The sequence below is a fragment of the Peromyscus californicus genome, unplaced genomic scaffold (assembly GCF_007827085.1).
Source record: "Peromyscus californicus insignis strain IS unplaced genomic scaffold, ASM782708v3 Scaffold_21__1_contigs__length_65335640, whole genome shotgun sequence".
NCBI classification, from domain to species: domain Eukaryota; kingdom Metazoa; phylum Chordata; class Mammalia; order Rodentia; family Cricetidae; genus Peromyscus; species Peromyscus californicus.
Window position 1 is genome coordinate 18,145,011 of NW_026294514.1, and position 24,972 is coordinate 18,169,982.

The 24,972-nt window shown below is 38.5% G+C and overlaps 1 protein-coding gene across 7 annotated transcripts in view; it reads left to right on the plus strand.

The window, feature by feature from the left end:
• Creb1 (cAMP responsive element binding protein 1) overlaps nt 1–24,972 on the plus strand; it is a 65,740-nt gene that overhangs the window by 31,984 nt on the left and 8,784 nt on the right. For all 7 annotated transcript variants that reach the window (XR_008220847.1, XM_052749672.1, XM_052749675.1 and 4 more), the window contains 3 exons: nt 4,339–4,481; nt 9,587–9,769; nt 11,661–11,811. Coding sequence is in view for 6 of the 7 variants with exons in the window: in XM_052749672.1 (XP_052605632.1) it covers nt 4,339–4,481; nt 9,587–9,769; nt 11,661–11,811 (477 nt within the window). In the remaining variant the exon portion in view is untranslated. The remainder of the gene's footprint in view (nt 1–4,338; nt 4,482–9,586; nt 9,770–11,660; nt 11,812–24,972) is intronic.

Below are 24,972 nucleotides of genomic sequence, written 5' to 3' on the forward strand. Positions count from 1 at the left end.
ACTTCTTACTCTAAACCAGTGGTTCTCAACCTGGGGGTCATAGCCCCCAAATGACCATTGGAATACACGGATATTTACATTACAGTTCATAACACTCGCAAAATGGCAGTGATGAAGGAACACTGAAACAGATGTTATGGTTGTGGTCCTCACAGCTTAAGGGGCACAGCATCGGGAAGGTTGAGAACAGCTGCTCTCAATAGTTGTGGGAAGACAGTTTCTCCCTCATTCTGTTTTTGTAGCTGTGCTGACTGCTGCTCTCCCTTTAAAGTTTGGGATACACTTGAATTATAGCATTGTTCTGGGTATACACTAGTGATCTACTTAGCTATACATTTACAGATGTTTTCTATGTCATGGTACTTAGCGAACACCTGTATTTAACAGTTTTCAGGGTAGTGCTTTGCTCACATCCTCTAGTTTGGGTTCAACCTTGTCTATGCCTTGCCTCCTCAAAGGAAAGTCAAAAACAGTATGTATATCAGTTGGCTCCATGTTAAGTATATCTAGAAACAACATGCCTACTAATCTCTTAAGCTTACTTTAGAATTCAGTAAGCTTCAGAATTTGACAGTTACCTTCCCTGTTAGTTTAAATTATGCCTATTTATCTAAGCTCCTAATATTTGCCATTTATTTTAGATTTATTTTGTTTTATGTGTATGAGTGTTTTGTCTGCCTGTGTCTATATACCAGTTGTATGCATGGTGCCGACAGAGGTCAGAAGAGGATATTGGATCCCCTAGAACTGGAGTTAGACATGGTTATGAGCTGCACTGTGGATGCTGAGAATCAAACCCGGGTCCTATGGAAGAGCAGCCAGTGCTCTTAACGACTGAGCCTTCTCTCTAGCCTTGCTCCTTTTTTTAAGCATAGTTGATACTTCACCTTCCTCCATGTACTTAACTTCTAGTTGCTACTAAGCTCTTTTTCTATCCTCACAAATTATGACCTCTCTCTCAATATTATTAGTCAATTGATTTTGAGGTCTTAAGAAATTTTATGTTGTGGGATATAGACTATAGGCAATATGTATAATTAAGTTTTTTATTTTGTTTATATGAGTGTTTGACTGTATTTCTGTGCACCATGGGCATGAAGTACCTGGAGGGACTCAAAAAAGATGCCAGATCCTCTGTGACTTGAGTTATAAACAGTGTGAGCTGCCATTGCTGCTGGGAGTTGAAGCGAGTAACTGCTGAGGCATTTCTCTAGCGCTTCTCTTTTGTTTTAAATATGGCAGGTGTTAGATTTTGAGGACATTGTATATCATGTTAGTATATAAGACCATTGATCCTGAAGCAAATCCAACAAAGTATTAAGAGATAAGTCACATGAGTTCTGTAAACCCTATGCAAATCATAGCTGCAAGTTAGCCAGATGGCCCCAGCAAATAAACATGCTTGCGTAAGCCTGGTGACTTGAGCTCCATCCATGTAAGGGTGGAAGAAAAGAACCAACTCCAGATTTGTCCTGTGGCCTCCGCACACATGCCTCCTACCATATTCACACTCAAAAAAAAAACCAACCAAACAAACAACAACAAAAAAAAACCCACAAAGATACCAGCTTTATATTGAAGACAAAATTTGCCTTAATTTTTTCTGGCCAAAATCCTAGCCAATGTTATTTTAATAAATTATGCTTTTAATAATCAAACAAAAACTCTAGAGACAAAACATGTAAAGAAAGGATTATAATGGTTATTACTTTGCCTTATAACGAGACTTTCACACTGGGGTAATATTTATATGAAGTTTATGAGTTCCTGAAAAGTAGCCTTTATATCTATATTGCAGCAAACTGTTTAACAGAAGCTTATAACATGCTTGATTGTTGGAAAAATGAAATTGATTGATAATATAAAATAGGTTTTTATTGGAACAACTGATCCTTAAAAAGCAGTTGATTTGTATGCAGCAGGAAGGTGCTCTATTTGGTTTTATTTGACTTGATATTTTTACCAGTAATTTGTAGGCGAAAGTTTCTCTCCCACCTCCTGTTTACCTGGCAGCCACTTCTTAAGTAATTGACTCCAAGGCTTAATATTACTTACAAATGCTCAGCCAGTAGCTCAGGCTTATTACTAACCAGCTCTTACACTTAAATTAACCCATAATTCTTATCTATGTTTAGCCACTTGGCTTGGTACCTTTTCTCAAAAAGGCATTCTCATCTTGCTTACTCTGCATCTGGCTGGCAACCCCTTGACTCCACCCTCCTTTTCCCCAGCATTCTGAGTTTGGCTTTCCCGCCTAACTTCCTGCCCAGCTACTGGCCAATCAGTGTTTTATTAAACCAATTTGAGTGACAAATCTTAACAGTGTACAAGAGGATTATTCCACAGCATTTCTCCCTTTTTGTCTAATTAAAATGGAAGGTTTTAACTTTAACAAAGTAAGATTATATATTTAAAAAAAGACAGCTAATAAGTAAGAATTACAGTAACACTAATCCATTTGCATTTGGCAAAATTAGAGAAAATGCTTGTTATCTTGGTTAGTCTAAAGTTTTATGTCTAATTTCTCTTTTATTATAACTAAAGGAAACTATAACTGTAACTATCTAGTCTTCAACTCCATCAAAGACTCCAGAAGGATGTAATGTTACCTAATGACAGGGATATCAGGCTGCCTGGACAGTCACCCAAAGTTCCTCTGCAACGTTGGGGCATCCATCTTTGGCCTACAGGCCTATCATAGCTGACAGACTTATTTTGAAGCAGAATTTTTGAAAGACTATCCACCTTGTCTTGACAAAGTTCTGCAGTCGCTTTCTTTGTGTCCTGCTTGTCCAGTTTGTACAGTATACTGTCAGCAGTTGGGTCAAGGGCACTTTCTTTGCCCACATGGCTAGCTTTTGCCATAAAGAAAACAAACGCCATATGGAATTTCTTCGATGCCCGTCATCCTCTTTGAAGTAATTGATGCTGCCAGAAGCAGACATGTCTCACTTTCAAGAAAAGTCTAAGTTCTCAAAACATTTTAAATGCCATATTCTTAGGTCTTTGAAGTGTTTGAAGATTGCCTGTCTATCTGAAATATATCTCTGTATGACCTTGAAAACATAACTAACATGACTGTAAGTTTGCTATTGTAGATGACTACTAGTCCGTATTTCCTGATTGTATATTTCATTTTTAAATGAGCTGCATAAGCATAATATTCTAAACAAGAGTTTGAAGTATACATACAGTGTAACAAAATTAACTTTAAATTTGTATCAATAAACTAAAATCCATACTGATGTAAAATATGTAAGATTAACATCTGTTCCCATTAGAGATTTTCAGGGGGTCTTCCTTAATCAAAGCTGATTTTTCTTAACACAGAATGAATTCACAGCCTCTCATTTCCTGTGGAAATAAAAGCAGAACCTCTTTCCCAAAGTAACATATCTTTTGACTTAAATTTTGAAGTCAAGACATTTTCAAAATACATAGATTGGATTAATCCAGCAACATTTATAATCAAATGTCTCTTAGCAGCTGTTGCTCCCTCCTCAGCTGTCAAACAATTCAAAGACAATACAATAGCTTAGTACCCAGACTGTCTGTTTTCCATCGTTACATGGCTCTTTATATTACTTTACTCCCTTAACGACTTTAACTTTATTATTTTAAAACTTTATTTTTTATGACTGTCTATACTTTCTCTTTACTCTCCCAAGCCTACATATATTTTTAAACACACTGTAACCCACTTAGAGGTTTTGTTTGTTTGTTTGTTTGAATCTGTCTTTACTGCATATTTCTATCTTTTTCTGACTACATGAGCATTTAAACTGCTAAGCAGTCATGACTAGGAATAAAGCTGTGGCTTTGGTTGCTGGCTCCACCCCAATCCTTGGTTCCTTGAGAAACTAATTTCATGGCAGAGGCACTTTGACCTCCAGCTCTGAAAGCCATGCTTACTGCTCCAGCTTTGAGAAGGTTTTTGGTCCACGCTGCCACCGAGTAGCATGCCACATGCTGCTCATAAACTCGGTTAAGTGTTTGGTAGCAGAGCCTCTTCAAAAGAGCCACACGGCGAACACCCACCGTCCAACTCTAGTCATAGGGTCACAGTACTCTCTTCTGGTCTCTGTAGGCACCAGGCATATGCAGACAAAACACCCAAAGGCATAACATTTGACACAAACAAAACCCTGGGTAGTTTATTTATTTTAGCCTCCCCCACACACACCTACTTCTTGTACTTGAAATCCCTGTTTTGTTTGGAGTTTACCTATATAATGCATGTGTTTTAAACTTTTGTCATATACATTAGCAGTTTTCTAATGTTTATTATTTATACTTAGTGGATTTTTTCTTAATTAAAATAGCTCCTTATTTTTCTAGGAAAATTTTGAATGACTTATCTTCTGATGCACCAGGAGTGCCAAGGATTGAAGAAGAAAAGTCGGAAGAGGAGACGTCTGCCCCTGCCATCACCACTGTGACGGTGCCGACTCCAATTTACCAGACCAGCAGTGGGCAGTACAGTGAGTAATAACTCTCTCTGCTAGGAAAAGCTGCTGCATTCTCTAAAGAAATGGCAAATGCCAAGGCTTTTGCTGCCATTGTTGTTTGACGTGTTATCAGAAATCGGTAATGGAAAGGCTTTCCTTTCTAGTGCTAGGAATACGTAAGTGTAAGTCAGTTACGTTTTCTTCAGTTTAGTATAGATTCCTGACGCAGTCTGAAAGTTTTTGAAGAAACAAATATCTAGATTTAATTTTCATAATGTTAAGATATGTTTTCTTCAGATAAGGAAAACACTATGATGAAGACCAAAAGTAGTTCCATTATTTTAACTATTTTTATTTAATCCTACCTCCTAAAAATAGCATTTAAAAATCTTTGTGTTTGGTGTTTCGGGTAGGTGTGGCTTGGTTATAGTCTACTGTTGTGGTCAGTGTAGTGAATTATGACACTATGAACATAAGAACTGCTAAAACCGACAGATCCTGACACTTTTTTAGTTTACAAAAGTCCGCGTGTGCCAGCCATTGTGTTGCATGACTTTAATCCCAACACTCAGGAGGCAGGGGCAGGTAGATCTCTGTGAGTTCAAGGTCAGCCTGGTCTACATAGTTAGTTACAGGACAGCTAAGACTGCATAGTGAGACCCTGTCTCAAAAAGAAAAGAAAAAAAAATACTATGTATATTAATATTTTGTCTGCATGTCTGTCTGTGCACCATGGCTGTGCCTGGTGCCTCCTGAGGTCAGAAGATGAGTCAGAATTCTGGAATTGGAGTTATAGATGGTTTGAGTCACCGTGCGGTGCTGGGAACTGGTCAGGGCCCTTTGAAAGGACAAGAAATGCTCCACCTGGTGAGCCACCTCGCCAGCCCTGCTGTGCTGTTCTGAAAGGAAAGACTTTGACAACATTAGTTTCCATTTCATATCTGTCCTGCATTTAATTCTGTCTTACCTCTCCTCTTCCTTTGTTTCGTCTTTTACTTGAGTTGTTAGAAAGTACTTTTGATAAAAGGCATTTGTGTAAATGTCACTCCCCCCCCCATCCTTGCCTTCCAGTGTATCTCTTACATGATTCACACACAAACTACTAGCTTTTTAATTTCAGCCTAATGTTGGTTTGCTTGCCTGCAATTTGCATTCCTGCTATATTAAAAATAGATACCTAAAGCAATAGCTTTAGCTTTTCCAACACTGAAACTTTTGATGTTATTTATAAGGAAGGGCTTTTTTTTTTAAAGATTTATTATTTATGTGTGTGTGTGCCTGAATGAATTTATGTGCATAACATGAATTTTTTCTTTCTTAAATTCTTTATTGGCAGCTGTAAAAGAATATCCCTCTCCCTGTGTTTAGTGTAAGATAATTTCATATCCAGATAATTTTCAGTGTTGTAGATGGTTCTTCTCTGACATGGTACAAGACTTCACTCTCCCGCAGCATGAACATACTGAAGGATATAGCACATTCCTTTCAGCACTAGATTCACCACTGCAGGTTCTCACGTGAACTAGAAAGGATGGTTTTCAGAAGAACCATACAGAAACTGAAAGGAAGAAGTAAAGTATAGGATTGCTGCCATCCCTTAGATACTTTAGTTTTCAAATCCCTCCAACAACTGAATATTTATAGTTTACATATACTAGTTCTTTGAGTTTTTTTACGATTTATTCATTTTATCCACTATCATCTTTGCACACACATGTGTGCCTTTGATGAAACTGATGTAGCATTATGTTCTTGATGTTTTCCCCTAAGAAACATCATAATGAATACTCACATATATAGCAAACTCTATATTTTGTAACTTGTTTATTTTTAAATTTTTTTTTTATTTTATATGTGTGAGTAGTTTGTCTACATGTATGTCAACACCACATGTATGCAGTGCCTATGGAGGCCAGAAGAGGGCGTTGGATCCTCTGGAACTGTAGTTACAGGTGGTTGTTAGCTACCATGTAGGTGCTGGCTTGAACTAGGGTCTTTTGGAAGAATAGTCAGTGCTCTTAACCTCTCAGTCATCTCTACAGCCCTGTGTTTTGAACCTAATTAACATGGTTACCAGAATCTAAGGTTTAGAGCTTTATGACACCTATAATCTCTAAACCTCTCTCATCTTTTCCCAGTAGAAAGGATTGTATCCCTCCGTTTTTTCATTCTAGTTTTTACTTATGCTGTCCTATGCATGTACAGAATCTCAGCTAATACAATTTAATTGTATTTAGATTAAGTTAAAATATAATATTTCCTTAGTTTGTATTCTTGGTAGTCATTAAAGTACACCTAGAGATATGTTATGATTGTCTTCTATTCTTGTTTGAATGAATTTGGTTTTGTTGAAACTATCTTACTCTTTTAAAATAATCAAGTGTTCAAGTAAATATTACACAGTTAAAAAAAATGTTTAAGTCTTAGATGAAACATTTTCAAAGAATTTTATATATGTGACCTTATTTAATGTTTACAACAATATCTCTACGATCAGATGCTTTAGATTTCCAAGAAAAGTAACAGAATCAAACTATTGCTTACAGACAAGAGTTTTCCTTTCACTTTGAGCTCATTGCTCTGTAACGAAGAAAAAAGTGGAGTGTTAAATACATTTGAATTTGCAAGTTAACTCTATATGAGAAATAAAGATTTGATTCTGTTAACTTTATGATTCTTTCAAGTAAACTTTTTGGTTTTTCGAGACAGGGTTTCTCTGTGTAGCTTTGCGCCTTTTCTTGGAACTCACTTGGTAGCCCAGGCTGGCCTCCAACTCACAGAGATCCGCCTACCTCTGCCTCCTGAGTGCTGGGATTAAAGGCGTGCACCATCACCGCCCGGCTCAAGTAAACCTTTTTTATGTATTTTTATTTTATGTGTATGGATATTTTGCCTGTGCACTATATGTGTGTATGCCTGCGGAGGCCAAAGGAGAGTGGTCAATCCTTTAGAACTGCTTGCAGATGGCCGAGAGCCTCCCCGTGGGTGTTGGGAATAGAACCCAGGTCCTCTGAAAGAGCAGCCAGTACTTTTAACTGCTGGGCCATCTCTCCAGCCACTTTCAGGAATCTTAAAAAGTTAGTTGTAGAATAATTCTTAAGACTTCTTTTTCACATCCAAGATAGTAAAGCCTTGGCTTAACTAACATAGAAGGATTGTATATGCTAGTGTGTTAATTTCCACAAGTTTTCCATCTTGCTAAAGTAACCAAATAATCACCATTAACTCATATCTCTTGATTGTGCAGTGAATTATGAGTTTTCTATGTACACATTACTCAGGATGATATAGTTCCCCAGAGCTTACTGATCCCAAACTAACTCCCCTCTGATAAATGGTAACATATTTAAGTCAGATACATTGATACCACATTTTTTTTTTTTTTTACTTTGCTTATGGAGAGCTGGCAACATAACTCGGTTGATAGAGTGCATTTCTGCCATGCATGAGGATCTGGGTTTGATTCCCTGCATGTGCATGTGCACACATACACACAATGGAGTTGTTCAGGTAGTCTTTTTTTTTTTTTTTTTTTTTTTGAAAACTTGATCCTTAGTAAGATTTGTCTGAGAAGGATTCAACCTTTTTTTTTTTCAACTCTGGTATCTAAAGGATTATATCTTCCAAATAAGATAATAACTTACCTTTCAATTAGCCTTTTTTTTTTTTCTGAGAGGGTTTCTCTGTGTTGTTTTGGTGTCAATTAGCTTTTTCTATGTACTTTTGTATAAAGGTGATTTAGGTTAAGAATCTAACCTTAGATTAGGTATGAAATATCTATTAGGTATGTATTCATTAATTTCCATTTGCCAGGTAGTGGCAAATGTGTTTATTTATCAAACAATCAATGGAAGACCTTGTATGAGGACTTAGAGATGGAGCTTAGAACGTAGTGAGATACTTTATCCAAGTGGTGATATTGATGATCATAAACTTTATAAGACACTCATAACGACTAAGGTCCAGGCCATTTCATTTCTTTCGTTGATGAAATTTTTGCTGAAGATGATTGGTAGCAGCCAGGTGATGATGGCGCACTTCTTTAATCCCAGCACTTGGGAGGCAGAGGAAGGTGGATCTCTGTGAGATTGAGGCCAGCCTGGTCCACAGAGTGAGTTCTAGGACAGGCTCCAAAGCTACACAGAGAAACCCTGTCTTGAAAAAACCAAAAAAAAAAAAAAAAAAAAAAAGGATGATTGGTAGCATGTGCTAGAGACTGAGCCCAAGACCTTAAACATTCATGGCAAGCAGTGTATTACTGGATTCTTCTTTTTCTTTTTTTAAAAAATTGCTTATTTAGTTTATTTATTTGAGATGAGATATTACTATTTTTTCCCCAGGCTGGTCTCAAAACTCCTAACTCAAGTGAATTCTGTGCCTTAGCCCCTTAAGAAGTTTCATGCCATTCGCATGGATGTTTAAGTGCACTACCGACAGATTTTATAAATCGCTCTAAGAGTTAGAAAATGTAATTCACTGATAGATGGCTCTATTAATTATATTTTAATGAGCATTTATTGGGTGCCTCCTATATTAATTAATTAATTTCCTACCTACAAGAAATGTATTTATGACTAAGGCAACAGATATTAAATAATAGTTGAGGTAATTAACCGTGCTGTAAAGTATCATTGTGAAGGAAGACTTCCTCAAGAGTTTAAATACGTTAAAAACGAATTTGAATTTTTCACTTAATTTTTATATATTTTTTTAAAGGTTTATTTATTATGTATATACAGTGTTTTGCCTGCATGTATGCCTGCACTCCAGAAGAGGGCACCAGATCTCATTATAGGTGGTTGTGAGCCACCATGTGGTTGCTGGGAATTGAACTCAGGACCTCTTTAAGATCAGCCAGTGCTCTTAACCTCTGAGCCATCTCTCCAGCCCTAATTTTTATATTATTATCACATATTATTTATTATAGTACAGTTCATAGAGTATATTTCTCTTATAAAAACTGGATATACTTTCCTGAGAACACATTTACTTAAATATAACTAGTCTTTCTTAGTGATGTTACTGTCTATAATAATTTCCCCTACATTATGCTTTGCTAATTGCATGAGTTTAGTGTGTTTTAAAAGTCTTACATGATAGTAATTAAACTTGTAACAATCAAATTCATTGGGTTTTAGTTGCCATTACCCAGGGAGGAGCAATCCAGTTGGCTAACAATGGCACCGATGGGGTACAGGGCCTTCAGACGTTAACCATGACCAATGCAGCTGCCACTCAGCCGGGTACCACTATTCTACAGTACGCACAGACCACTGATGGACAGCAGATCCTAGTGCCCAGCAACCAAGTTGTTGTTCAAGGTAATGGAGTACACAGTATGATCCATTCTTTTAAAACTTAGTGTGTACACTCAGGAAAAGTAAGTATACTGCAACACACTGTTAAAGGAGTTTCTTCAGTATAGATTTAGATATTAAAGATTAGCTATGTATGCATTTAGTGCATAAATATTTCTCGTGAAATTTTCTATTTTTTCACTTGGACGAAAATGTCATGGCATAAAAACAACTATCTTGGAGCTTTAGAGGGGAAATACCTGTCTTTAATACCTTCAGTGTTCAGGGCTAGGAGAAATAGCGTAAATGAGAAGAAAACTGAGGCAATCCCAGTCAGGCTATGTGACTCAAGTGACACCCGACTGTGGGCCCTACCTCATGTGTGCTAAGTCACTATTGAAGAGGTTTAGTGGACTGTTCTCTGTTGGGTTTTTTTAATTATTATTATTATTTTTTTATTTAAAAGAAGCTTAGTTTTTTCCCCCTAAAGTCGTGAATTTTGATTTCAGATAAAAACATTCCAAAGAACATATATCATTATGTAAATCTTCTGCTCTTTGGAAATTGTTCTTACGTCCTCAGTGGACTAAAGAATTTGGGGGTTTTTCCCTTCATTTCAGGAGTCTGGAGAGTGTTAACTATTCTCCATTAATTATTTGAACAGTTCATAGTTTATACCAGATTAAAGATGTATAGGCTGAGAAATAATAACATTTGCTTCTAAAAATATTTTTGTTAATAATAACGAATGTTGCCTGTGTTAATGAGAGTTACATCCTTTCACCATGGATAATTACTTTTGAATGGTACCAAAACACCAAGTAGAAATCCCTAATATATTTATACAATATATCCTGTTATTAGACCAATGATATTTGAAAAAATATTTTGCTTATTAATGGGAGTAAAACACCTTTTCACTTTACATGCAGGTACTCAAAAAATTGTAAAGCAGGATGTCAGTGAATTTGAATTCTCAACGTCAGTTTGAAGATGGTAACATGTTTAGTATATAAATCTTTGTCACTCAAACGATACAATTGATATTTTTAACTGATATGATGATTTTATCAAGACCTTCAAAATCTCTCACATAGTGTTAGGTTACTTATTAGGACAGTATGTCATTAAGCTGTTTTTAGAAGCAAATAATCGACAAACTATGATTATGTTTCTTTTCACATATGGTAGATTGTATGGTTAAAAAAAACCCAAAGCCAGGCAAAGTGGTGGATGCCTTAATCCCAGCCCTTGGGAGGCAAAGGCAGGTAAATCTCTTGAGTTCTAGACCAGCCTGGTCTACAGAGCGAGTGCCAGGACAGCATAGTAAGACCCTGTCCCAGAAAACCAAAAAGGAAAAGAAAAAAAATCCAGCTTGAGTTTATTTATTATCACTTACATTAAAATAATGTTTACATTAACCATGATTGGCACCCAATAGTCCACTTTTTCATGCTTTGAGTTTTATTTGAATTAGAAATTTATAATAGTTGACCATATGCTTATTTTCTCTTTCATTTTGCTATTTATGAAAAGTCATGGTCGTTTTTATGTCGTGGCAAGAGTCTGCTTGAAATTTTTTAATATGAATTTATCCAAATCAAAGGAAGACACTGAGGACTATATCTAGGAAGATCATCTATGCTGGGCCTCACTTTCCTTTTAGACTTAAGGTTGGTAAGCATGTTAACCACAGACTAGATCTCCATTCCAATAAAACATAAATGTAAGACCCAGCAGAGACATTCAGACATCCTTACCTGTACTAATAGGACAGTAAATTGGCATCTTCTTTTTAGCCAGAATCATCTGTTTCGTTTCCCTCATAATCCAAGTATGTTTAGATTGATTGACACACACTTGAAGTAAATTGTAGTGTTTCAGTGTCTTACACCTCGTTCATTCTTTCTTGCAGCTGCCTCTGGCGATGTACAAACATACCAGATTCGTACAGCACCCACTAGCACTATTGCCCCTGGAGTGGTTATGGCGTCCTCCCCAGCACTTCCTACACAGCCTGCCGAAGAAGCAGCACGGAAGAGAGAGGTTCGTCTAATGAAGAACAGGTATAGATACTCCAGATGCTTAAATGCTGCCATGGGTCAAGTATGTCTCTAAATTCCTCCATGGGTGCCTTTCCATCTACTGACAGTAGGTTCTGTACATTGATTTTTTTTTTTCCCCCTTTCTGGTAGAACTAATGGATCTTGCTGAAGCTTCTTTATTTATTAAACTACATTTATAAGGTAGCTAATGGAACTTCAATCATAAAGTTTTTTTTTTAATAGTATTCCACAAGAGATTTAATACATAGCTTTAATGAATTTGTACTTTATCCCAACCAACTGGGTAGGTCAATTAAACTTTTTTTTTCATAAGTAATATTCATCAAAGTGTCATAGTTTATTTGCATTAAGTTTCTTTATAGTAAATGTATGGTAGCCCTTTTTTCTTTTAATGAATGCTTCCTTTTGCATTTTTTTTCACTTTACTTAAGATTTATTTATGTATATTTTATGCATATTGTGAATGCCTATATGTGTGTATGAAGTACCGTATTAATACCTGGTGCCCACACAGGCCAAAAGAAGGCATTAGGTCTCTTGGAACTAGAGTGACAGGTAGTTGTCAGCCACCTGATGTGGGTGATTTGAACTGAACCCAGGTCCTCTGCAAGAATAGTAAGTGCTCTTAACTGCTAAGCTTTCTCTCCAGTCCCTTGTTTGGTATTCTTGAATTATAGAGTCTTGCGATGTGGGCTAGAGTAGCCTGGAACTCTTGATCCTCCTGCCTCAGTCTGCTGAGTGCTGGGTTTACAAGTCTGTGCTACCGTGCCAGGCTTTAGGGAGCATTCATTTTATTTACTCACAATGATAATTTACCATTCAAACAGTCTTTTAAAATAGATTAATTCTAAAAAATATGGTATTCCTGACAGAGCCTTACTGTACAGTTAGCGTTAGTTGTAATTAAAATGTCAATAGAAGAATCTATAAAACATACATAAGTCTTTCTTAGGGACTTACTTGCTTTCAGTGGTTTTGTCATCTAAAAACAAAAGGAAGTTATTAATGTGGAAATGATTAAGAAAAAACAAACCAAAACAAATGCCCTGGGGAAGTGGCGCGTTTGTTAAAGTGCTTGCCACATAAGCAAGAGCACTGGAGTTCAGACCCCCAGAACCCATGGGAAATGCTTGGTAGGGCCTGTAATTCCAGTTGGATGGCAGAGATGGGGTTCCTAGGGCCAGCCGGTTAAGTTAAACTGCCTGTTTCTGTAAGTTCTGGTTTTTAAGAAACCCTGTCACAAAAAGATTAAGCTGGGAGTAACATCAAGGAAGATAGCCTCCACTAACAACAACAAAAAAAAAGGTGAAAATAAGGGTGGGGTGAAGACCAAGAGTATACAAAGATGGAAAGTATTTGAAATTGGTGAAATTCTTGTATTTACCCCAAGAGTCTGTACACTCTGATAAAGTAAATGAAACAAACTGAACTTAGAAGATCTCACTTCAAGTCCTAACTTCACTCTTCAGCTGTGGTTCTGAAAGAACTCATGATTCTCTTTGAGTAGTTCCATGTTTTGGTGGGTCAGCCTCTTTGTTCCTAAAGTAGTCTTAACTGTCACAGTCTTAGTAAATTATATCTAGCCCTGAGAAAGAGGAGAGCCGTTCTGAGACATTAGGGGAAAGTTGGAAAGATACCTGGTGACCTTCATTTGTGCACCAAACAACTATAAGTGGTTAAGTCATAATAGAAATGTAAACGCCTAACTTTTATTTCAATGTATTTGAAAAGATGAATGAAATTACTAATTAATAAGTTCAGTTTCAAAGTATTTGTTAAGAAATGGTTATCCTTTTCTAAAGTAAAAGCAAAGACCTAATTATAAAATTGAAGGCAGCAGCACTTACTAAAGCAAACAGTTGTAAGTAGACAATAGTCAGAATTAAAAAGGACTTTGGATTATCTCTGTTGAACAGAGATCCATCCCTTACAGAGAAAGATGGAGAGTCTGGGACCATGAGCAGGAAGAGGCAGCGCTCCAGCTTCTTTGCTCCCCTTCCCTTCCTTGCATACTGGGGATTGACCTGGGGGCCATTTTCATGTTAGACGAGCACTCTGCCACTGATCTGGACCCCGTCCCCAGCCCTTTTCTAATTGTTAAAAATGGTCTTGCTGTTATGCAGACTGACCTGAGTTACTCTGTAGCCTAAGCAGGCTACTTTCAGTCTTCCTGTCCAGACTCCTGAATAGCTGAGATTATAAGCCTGTGCCAGGCAAGCCTACTAGCATTAACAGCTTCTTACCTGCTCAGAGCATTGCCCGTTTATAAATACCTGTTACACCTCACTTTTTCTCCATTTATTTTCTCTTCAGTTTTATAATTTCTCTGTGTTAGCGTTCTGAAAGTCACTGTGACAAAAATACCTGAGAAATCAATTTAAAGAAGAAAAGGGTTATTTGACTCAGTTTCAGCGGTCTGTGGTCACTTGGCACCATTGTTTTGGGCCATGGTGAGGCAGAACATCATAGCCAGGAACCTGCAATGGAACAGAGTGGCCCACTTCATAGCAGACCAGAGGCAGAGAAAGAAAGAAGTGTTTGGGGACCAGTGGTGGATCTCACATGGTGGAAAGAGAGAATGGGCTCTCCCGAACTGCCCTCTGTTCTCCTTCTGTGTGCTGCAGCATACATAGGCCCCCACTTAACCTCGCGCTACACACTCAATCGTGAGTGAGTGAGTGAGTGAGTGAGTGAGTGAAAATTGAAAGGTGATAGTGTAGGAAGTGATTGAAGAAGACACTCATATTGACCTGGTTTCCACAAGCATACATGCACGTGTACCTGTACACATGTGCACATATGAACATTACACATGCTTATACCACACACTGATATGAGTGAGTGAATGTAAGTTGTTGTAAGTGATTGGGAGTTACAACCTAGTCTCCAAGAGCACACCATAATGACTCATTTTCCTTCCGCTAAGTTCCACCTCCTAAATTTCTCTATGCAGGTAACCTATCCATGGATTGATCCTTGAATGAGGTCAGGAGCCTCATAATTGAGGAACTCCTCAGAACTTTGCTGTATCAGTAGTCAAGCCTTTTGAGCAGCATTCCAGGTGGAACCATAACACACTGTATTACTGTCGCCACCTCTAGCACACACCAGGTTAGGAATAGGGCCACAGTGTGGGTTTTTGGTTTTTCAAGACAGGGTTTCTCTCTGTAGCTTTGGAGCCTGTCCTGGATCTCGCTCTGTAGACCACACTGGCCTTGAACTCACAGAGATCTGCCTGCTCCTGCCTCCCGAGTGCTGGGATTAAAGGCTTGTGCCACCACCGCCCAGCAGGGCCACAGTTCTTAAGATAGTTGCTTACATGAAGTCTACAAAGCTGCCTGGTATTAAAAACATGGATGGTAATAAAATGCCTTTGTATAGATTTAGTTCTACTATCTGTCAAAGGGACATTTTCCACACTCTGAAGTGGTTCCCTTTCTTTTCCCAGGTTACTTTTTAAGCTTTACAAGAATCTGGCTTCTGTGACTATCAAATCACTTACATGTGTCTAGAAAAGTACGGGCTCCCCATATACCTCATAAGTCTAATATGTTCTTCTCATTTAATTTTACCTCTGTGGAGTATCCAATTTTTGAATGCTTATTACCCTACTCTTCTTTGGTTTATGTTAAATTATAGTGTGTATTAGGCACTCAACACACACACACACACACACACACACACACACACACACACACACACAAAATCTCTTTATGGCAAGATCAAATCTTATTCCCACTTTGCAGAGGAAAAGGAAGGTAAATATCGGAGAAAAGCTAAACATGCATTCAAAGGTCCTGTATTTTAAGGAACCTATAAGGCAGATTTGAACTTGTGTCTGGTGATAAACCCAATGAACATGTTACTTCCCTGCTGTGCCTCTAAGCAGAGTAAAAAGTACTATGTCAGGAGATACACAGCACCAGGAAATAAATGTAGAATGCTTTCCTGGGATACCCATTTTGCTTAAAGAGTCAGAGAAATAAACTCTGATTTTCAGGTGAAATACGAGGTTCAGCAGAAATTGATACTGTGGTGATTGCTTTAGGCTGTACCCCCAGAACCCCCGTGTTGGTGTCCTCATTACTGTAGGTGCTTCAGTAGACAAGTTAGAGCAGCATTCACCAGAGTAATGACCCTCGTGTCCATCGAGCACAGCCTGCCTTATACTGAACTGAATAAGAAAAAGTTAGGGAGCCCCAAAATTCTACAGTGTCCAAATTATCATTTATTCCAGAGTGAAAGTAGTTTGCAAGCATTCTGTGTTAACACAGCAACAGTCGCAAAATCTCAGTGTTTTAGAACAACATGACCTCTTCCTCTCACTTCCAACTTGACAGCTCCAAGTTGGTTGCCATGGCTTGTCTTCATAGCTCATCTTCATTGCCAGCTGCTTCCTGGATCCCCACTGAGGAAGAAGCACCTCCGGGACATAGCCTTTCTGTGGTAACAAGGCAAGGGCGGTGCTGCTTTTACTCCTGCATTTGAGGGGATGGATACCTGAGTGGATGGGGTACAGAGGGAGGCACAGTCTCTCATTTTTCCCCTTGCACTGCACTGGGAGTGCTGGTACGACAAATCCAGCCTTGACATGCAGATGGAGTGCACTGTAGGCTTGCTCCACGTGTGCTTTTATCCCTGGCAGGTCTCCCCAGCCTACCATTGCTTTTTAAATCATGGCTCAGGGTCCATTTGTGTTCCACTATACGGCACTGGAAAGGACAGGCCAGGGTCCGTCGGGTGTAGATGGTGATTCTTCCCACAGAGGGGATGATTCTGAGAGTAATACAGTTTACTGTTACATAACCTGTAGTACACAGGGATTTCAATAGATTGTTTTCAAAGATGGAGGTAATAAACAGTTAAATAGATTGTCCTTATTAAATTTAAAAATCCTTGTTTCGTGAAGAACAAAAGAAAAAATAGCAAAGTAAACATTAAACTAGGCATTTTAACAATGTCAGGTTAGAATTGAAGATACAGATGCATATTTACGGAAAATGAATATCGTTAAAAAATTATGAAAAATTCTAAGCAATATGAATTTGATACTAAGGTGCCTTCTTCCAACTGTATATAGTTTGCCATTAAAAATAAAAATATATCTTAGAATATTCTTTGGGGAAGAAAATCAAATTACCAAAAAATTATCATTTTTGCAATTCACTACAAATGAAAAAAAATACAAGTAAAACATGCTTTTTATAAATTTAAGCATAAGCAAAAAGTTTAACTGCCTCTGACTATTCCATCTACAGTATTAAAATCCTGCCTTGTCTTTGTGTGTGTGTGTGTGTGTGTATACATATAAACATACACATTTTGGTGTGTAATTTTTAACCTTTTATTTGCAATACTTTTAGATTTACAATAAAATGAGAAAAAATGAGTTCTAAGTCAAGCATGGTACCATAGGTCTTTCATCCCAGCACTAGGAGGCAGAGGCGGGAGGATGTCTTTGAGTTCTAGGACAGCCAAGGCTACACTGGGAAATGTGTCTCCAAAAAAAAATAAAATAAAATTGAGTTCCAAATACTCTTCCTTCAACTCTCTGTCATTTGAACTATTATATAACCAGAGCACATTTATCAAAACTAAGAAACACATTGGCTCGACCTTAAGGAAGATCTTAGGCAAGTGTCTATAACGGTTGGGAGTTCAAGAGTGCGGTGGTTACATTATATCCAAGAAGCTAGCACTTCCCAGCACTCCTGCATGCTCCAGCTCACTCTCTCTTCCTGCCCCCACCTGGGATACTCCCTGAGCTTTGTAGGACGTAGCATCATCGAGGTTTTATTTAGGGCAGAGCATTCAACAGTCAAAACACTTTTGTTCAGTTAGGAGCCTCTGTATTGACTGCTGCCCACTGCAAAAAAAAAAAGGTTAAGAACAGCACTAATCTATGGGTATAAACAAATAGTTGGAAGTCAGTTTAACAATCTATGCCCATTCAGCCAAACCGGTGTACTAGATTGTCACATACAAGGGACATGTGTCCATGCCTAGGGACTGTATCCTCCCGGGCCATGGGCATTTGAACATGTTTACCCTAACAGGCATGAATTTCCTCCTGTGGAGCAGGCCTTGAATCCAATGAGAAAGAAGTTTTTGCCCCTTATGTAACAGTCTTTCCACTCTTTCACACACCTATGGGCTATCTTGCCAAACAGAATGGTATTGTAACGTATGGAGTCTACCCTGGGTAAGGACCCTTGGGACACATGTAGCCTGTGTGTCATGGGTTGGGCACATCTGTTTTAGAATATTTTTAAAGATTGAAAATTTTTAATATATTCAACTTTACGGGTTTTTTTTTTTTAGCCCATGGTTAGGCTGATGTGTTGTTTTTACCTCAAAAACTAATTTTAAATCTATTTCTCAGAAATTTGCACCTATTGGCAGTGAATTCTTCCCAGCACTGAGAAAATATTTGATCACATTTAAGATAGCTTTTTTCTGTCTTCAGTTTTACCTGTGAGTTCTAGAAATGCCTGTGTTAATACCTCTTCCTTTAACTCTACTCCTTTACCCTACCACATTTATTATCATTAATTCTGAAGTTTTCTCCATTGCATTTCTAACAGTTTGGTGTCACATAGGTTACAGTGTTTGAGACCATGGCACAGTCCTTGGTTATTTTCCCCTTGGTTTTCACTTGGAGTAGTTTCGAGTGGCCTATCTTCAACCACACTGATGGTTTGTTTCTTCAGCTCTATCACTTCCATTCATATGATGAGATCAATGGCTTTTGATCTCTGTTGCTGTTAGTGTCCACCTCACTGCTGAAATGACCCTCTGATATGCATGCCATGCACCTTTTCTGTGACATTAGCCTATTAGTTTTAGTTACCTTGTACTTTTTATTAAATATTTCCAACATCTGGGTCATAGTTTGTAAATTTGCTTGCTTATTCAAATCTGTTCAGTACTTGAAAGTCAGACAGCCGGGCTTTGGTGGTGCACGCCTTTAATCCCAGCACTTGGGAGGCAGAGGCAGGCGGATCTCTGTGAGTTTAAGGCCAGCCTGGGCTACAGAGTGAGTTCCAGGACAGCCGGGTTTCTACACAGAGGAACCCTGTCTCACAAAAAAGAAAGTTAGACATAAGGGCAAAGGACTTTAAATAACTGTTGGATGGGTCATTTTTTAAGCCTGGAAGTAGGCACATTTGTCTCTCTGGAAGGAGGGTACTGTTGGCACCTAGGGGAGGAGTTGGACTATTCTGTTAGGGTCACTGTCGCTATACCACAGGCTTCAGGTGTGTGGAGAACTAGTTTGCTTTTAGGGTAAGGAATAGTCTATAAAGAGCATTAGCTGTTTGATTTGGATTTTTGTACTGTGGCTTACATAAGGTATTTATATTTAGAGTGATTTTTCCAGGAGTTGTAGGGTGTCTGTTCTGATTAAGGTTTAGCCTCAGGCATTTTCTCTCTCTCTCTCTCTCTCTCTCTCTCTCTCTCTCTCTCTCTCTCTCTCTCTCTCTCAAGATTATGAAACTTCTTTCTCTTTTTTTTTTCTTTTTTTTTGGTTTTTCGAGACAGGGTTTCTCTGTGTAGCTTTGTGCCTTTCCTGGAACTCACTTGGTAGCCCAGGCTGGCCTCGAACTCACAGAGATCCGCCTGGCTCTGCCTCCCAAGTGCTGGGATTAAAGGCGTGCGCCACCACCGCCCGGCTGAAACTTCTTTCTCAAAGAGCTGGACCACACACATTTCTCTCAGCTACAATGAATGCTCATTGCCAGTTCCCTAAAGCCAGGAATGTTGCCTTCCCTTCATTCTTTAAATCTTCTCAACCAGGGCGTGGCGGGCTCCTGTAATCCCAGCACTCAGGTCAGAGGACTGAGATTTTGGAGGCCAGCCTGGTCTACTAAGCTAGACTCTGGGGAGGAGGAGAGATGTGCTGTCGTGCATATAACTCACCACAGTTTCTTGTTGCTCCCACCTGTGTCTGTCCTACATAGAATTCTTCCCTTAACTGCCTGATGGGGTGCCTAGAGAAGAAAACATGTAAAAACATGCACATTACTCTGTTTTCTATAGTCTTCGGAGGTTAAAGATACCCTCCTGTAAATTTCACCTATTTTAGTGATAAAATACATTTACTGTTATCCAGTTGCCTCTATCCCAAGTGACGGTGTGATTTGTCACCTTAAACTTTAGTAACCCTCTCTATAACAGTTAGAGTAGGAGTAACTTAATCCTTTCACTCCGTCCTGGGGCAAAAGCCAGAACCAACACACATTTTTATTTGTGTGTAGAGTCCAGAAAACGTCTCTGCTGGTGTCTCAGGTGTCATCCATATTTCTCTCATTGGTATGGCTGGCTGACCAGCAAGCTCTAGGTACCCTCTGTCTCTGCCTCCCCAGTGATGGCATTACACACACATGGCCACCATGCCTGGTTTTTTTTTACTTGGCTCTGGGGTCCAACTTGTGTCTCCATGCTTGTAAGGCAAACCCTAGCAACTGAACCATCTCCTCAGTCCCCAGGACACGTAGTTTTTAGTTGAATAATTAATGCAGATTAAAATTGGAAAAACCTGTATAAACTGTGTATTTTAGATGGGATGTTATTGTATAGCACAGGTTGACCTGGTGTACAGTACATGACTCAGATGTACACTCTCCCTGCTTTAGCCTCATAGGTACTAGGTTTTGTAAACACGTATCACCATAGCCAGTTAAAACTTGTACAGGTTTGCAGGCAGAAGAGAAAAGGTGGTCGTGTGGAAGGACTGAGGATGCTGAAGAAAATCGAACAGAATCCTGACCTGACCTGACCCATTCCCACTGTCCTCCTTTGCAGACCAGCCCCTTCCTCTGGGCCCTGAAGCACTCACTCCACTTGCCTTCCTTATTGTCTAGTGCGATGTTGGATTTTCTAAGTCTCATTTCTGGAGAACATTTCTTCAGTGTTAGTGTAATGTTCACATCTGTCATAGACACATCACCACTTGAAATATCTAGAAATAATAACATAACAGGCAGTGTTTTATATGTTTTACATATTGGTTTATGTATTCCTTGTAAAACTTTTGAGGTAGATAACATTGTCATCTCTTTTTATACTCAGTAATAAGGCTGAGTATTTTACCTCTTCCATGCATCATTCGTAAGGGGCATGTATATCTGCTTTCATTATAAATGATTGGCTGTAAAATTGCTCAGTTTTCCATCTTTTACAAAACTAGAGTCTATACTTCTAATTGCTAGGATCATTGAACAATAGATGTAGCTTTTGAGTTTGTGAATTTGTGTTGAAGCTTACTAAAGAATAAATTTTTATTCTCTTAATCTGTTAAGATTTTTCTAACCTCTATTTTAATCACTGTAAAAAATGACACAAGCTGGGCAGTGGTGGTGCATGCCTTTAATCCCAGCGCTCAGGAGGCAGAGCCAGGTGGATCTCTGTGAGTTTGAGGCCAGCCTGGTCTACAGATCGAGATCCAGGACAGGCACCAAAACTACACAGAGAAACCCTGTCTTGAAAAAACAAAAACAAAAACAAAAAAGCAGAATTTAATATCTTGACTATTTTTAAATTTACAGTTCAGTAATGCTATGTATTTGCATCATAGTTTAATAGATTTCCAGAACATTTTTATTTTGCAAAACACTCAGCCTGATGGCTCATGCCTGTAATCTCAGCTACCCAGGTGTCTGAGGTAGAAGGTTTGCTCTGAGTTTGAGACCAACCCAGGCTGCGTAGTGAGTTCCAGGCTATCCTGAGCTGTAGCGTGAGATCCCATCTCAAAGCAAGAACCCTAAAACCCCCTCTGTATCCCTATCCCTTGGCAGCCCTATTCAGGCCTATGAATTTTTATTTCAGCTACCTCTTAGAAGTAGAATTCTATAGTTTTGCCTTTTATGACTAACTTATTTCAAATAGCAGTATCCACATTATAGCATTTATCAAGATTTCCTTCATTTTAAAGGCCAAGTAACATTTCATTTATGTATGTACCACATTTTCTTCATCCGTCAACGGACACTTGGATTGCTTTTGTGTATCTTGAATTTGTGAAGAGTGTTATAGAAACAGATATGTAAAGATCTCAGATTCTTGTTAGCCAAAGCAGTGTAGGTATGGGTTCCATCTTGGGGAGTGAGCCTAAAGTCAGTTCATATATTGGTTGGTCACTCCCACAGACTTTGTGCCACCATGGTCCTAGCATGTCTTGCATTCAGAATACCATTGTAGTTCGAAAGTGTGACTGTGTTGAAGTTAATGTTTCTCCTTTGGTAGCTTCCAGAGTACCTTCCTGTACAAAAAAATAAAAACAAACAGAAAATGCTGGAACATACACATGAAGACTCCATGGAGGCACCAGCTCACTTCAGTTTGGTCAATGAGTGTTGGTTTCAGCAGTGGATCAATACCATCAGTTTATAGAGAGTAGAGCAACACACTGAGTTGTTTGGGGGTCCCATGGGAGTATTTTAACCAACAACTCAGTTAGATGTAACCCAATTCCAGTACTGGAAGCTTCATTTAGTGACAAGAGATATCCAGTTGGGGCTCTGTCTACTTTATTATTTGGTGATTTTATGTAGATCGCCTTCATATATGTATGTATTTTGGGACCCTTCTACAGTATCAGATTTCTGTACTATTCAAATGGCCCTTGATTTTAGCTGTCTTTCCCCATAGTCTCTCCCTTGTCCTCTCCTGTCCCTCTTCCCACTTGATCTTCCTATCCCAGCCACACACACCTCCATCCATCAAAAATTATATTCTAGTTTGCTTTTCAAATGAGATCTATCTGTCCACTGCCCAGTCCCTAACCTGACCTCTGTGGTTTTACAGATTGTAGCCTGGCTATCATTGACTTAACGGCTAATATCTACATGTAAGCAAATACATACTATATTTGTATTTCTGGTTCACAAACATCTAGGTTGTTTCCAGTTTCTGGCTATTATGAATAGAGTGCAGTGAACATGGTTGAGCAAGGGTCTCTGTGGTAGGATGAAGTGTCCTCTGGATATATGCACAAGAATGATATAGCTGGATCTTGAGGTAGATCTATTCCCATCCTCCTGGGCAACCACCACACAGAGTTCCAAGTGGCTGTACAAGTTTGCACTCCGGCCGGCAATGAATGAGTACTCTCCTTACTCCATATCCTCACCAGCATGAGCTGTCATTTGTTTTATTGATCTTAGCCATTCTGACAGGTGTAAGATGAAATCTCAAAGCATTTTTTATTTGCATTTCTCTGATGACTAAAGATGTGGAATGTTTGTATGTTTCTCAGCCATTTGAATTTGAGTTTCTGCTTTTGAAAATTCTCTATTTAGATCTGTATCTGCACCCCCTTCCCTTTTTTGCTTGTTTTTTGTTTTTCAAGAGAGTTTCCCAGTGTATCCCTGTCTGCCCCAGAATTCACTGTAAAGACCAGGCTAGCCTTCAGAGATCCACCTGCCTCTGCCTCCCAAGTGCTGGGATTAAGGCATGCACTGCCACCACCCGGCTCCATTTTTTAATTGTGTTATTGGTTTTCTTGACATCTTTTTTCTTTCTTTTTTTTTTTTTTTGGTTCTATATATTTTAGATATTATCCCATTATTGGACGTATAGTTGGTAAAAAATCTTTTCCCATTCTGTAGACTGCCACTTTGTCTGCATGATGGTGTCCTTTGCCATGCACAATTTTTCGGTTTCATGAGGGCTCCTTTATTAATTGTTGATCTTAATGCCTGTACTAATGGTGTACTGTTCAGAAAGTCCTATGCCAATGATTTCAAGGCTATTCCCCACTTTCTTTTCTATCAGATTCAGTGGATCTGGTTTTATATTGAGATCTTCGATCCATTTGGAATTGAATTTTGTGCAGGGTGATAAGCACGGATCTATTTGGACTCTTCTCCATGCAGCCATTCAGCTTGACCAGCACCATTTGTTAAAGATACTGACCTTATTCCAGTGTATTTTTCTGGCTTTCTTATAAAAAAAAATCAGGTGTCCATAGATGTGTGGGTTTATGTCTGGGTTTTTAATTAAATTTCATTGACCAATGTGTCTGCTCTTGTACCACTACCATGCCGCTCTTATTACCATAGCTTTGTATACAAGATGAGGCCAGGGATAGTGATACCGCCCACAGTTCTTTTTTTTTTTATTATTATTATTCAGGATTGTTTTAGCTATCCTGTTTTGTTTGGGGCGTGTGTGTGTGGTGTGTGTGTGTGTGTGTGAAGATCTGTGAAGAATTGTGTTGGAATTTTGATGGAGATTGCAGTGAATCTGTAGATTGCTTTTGGTAGGATGGTCATTTTTACTATGTTCATCCTACTGACCCATGAGCATGGGAGATCTTCCCATCTTCTGATACCTTCTTCAATTTCTTTCTTCAATGTCTTAAAGTTTTTATCACACAAGTCTTTCACTTGCTTGGGTAGTTACCCAAGATACTTTATATTATTTGAGGCTGTTATGAAAGGTGGTGTTTCCCTGATTTCTTTCTCAGTCCATTTGTCATTTGTATAGGAGGGATACTGATTTTTATGAGTTAATTTTATATCCAACAACTTTGCTGAAAGTGTTTCTTGGCTGTAGGAGTTTCCTGTGGAACTGTTTGAGTCATTTATGTATACTATCATATCATCTGTGAGTAAAGATACTTTGACTTTTTCCTTTTCTATTTGTATGCCCTTGATCTTCAGTTGTCTTATTGCTCTAGCTAAGACTTCTGGTACTATATTGAATAGATGTGGAAAGAGTGGACAACCTTGTCTTGTTCCTGATTTTAATGGAATTGCTTTGAGTTTCTCTCCATTTAAATTGATTTTGGCTATGGGCTTGCTATAAACTGCCTTTATTATATAGATGTATGTCCCTTGTATACCTATTCTCTCTAAGACTTTTATCCTGAAGGGGCATTGGATTTTGTCAAAGGCCTTTTCTGTATCTAATGAGATGACCATGTGGTTTTTGTCTTTCCGTTTGTTTATATGATGGATTATATTTATTGATTTACATATGTTGAACCATTCCTTCATCAATAGGATGAAGCCTACTTGATCATTGTGGATGATCTTTTTGATTTGTTCTTGGATTCAGTTTGCAAGTATTTTATTGAGAATTTTTGCATCTATGTTCATTATGGGAAATAGGTCTGTAATTCTCTCTCTTTGTTGGGTATGTGGTTTGGGTATCAGAGTA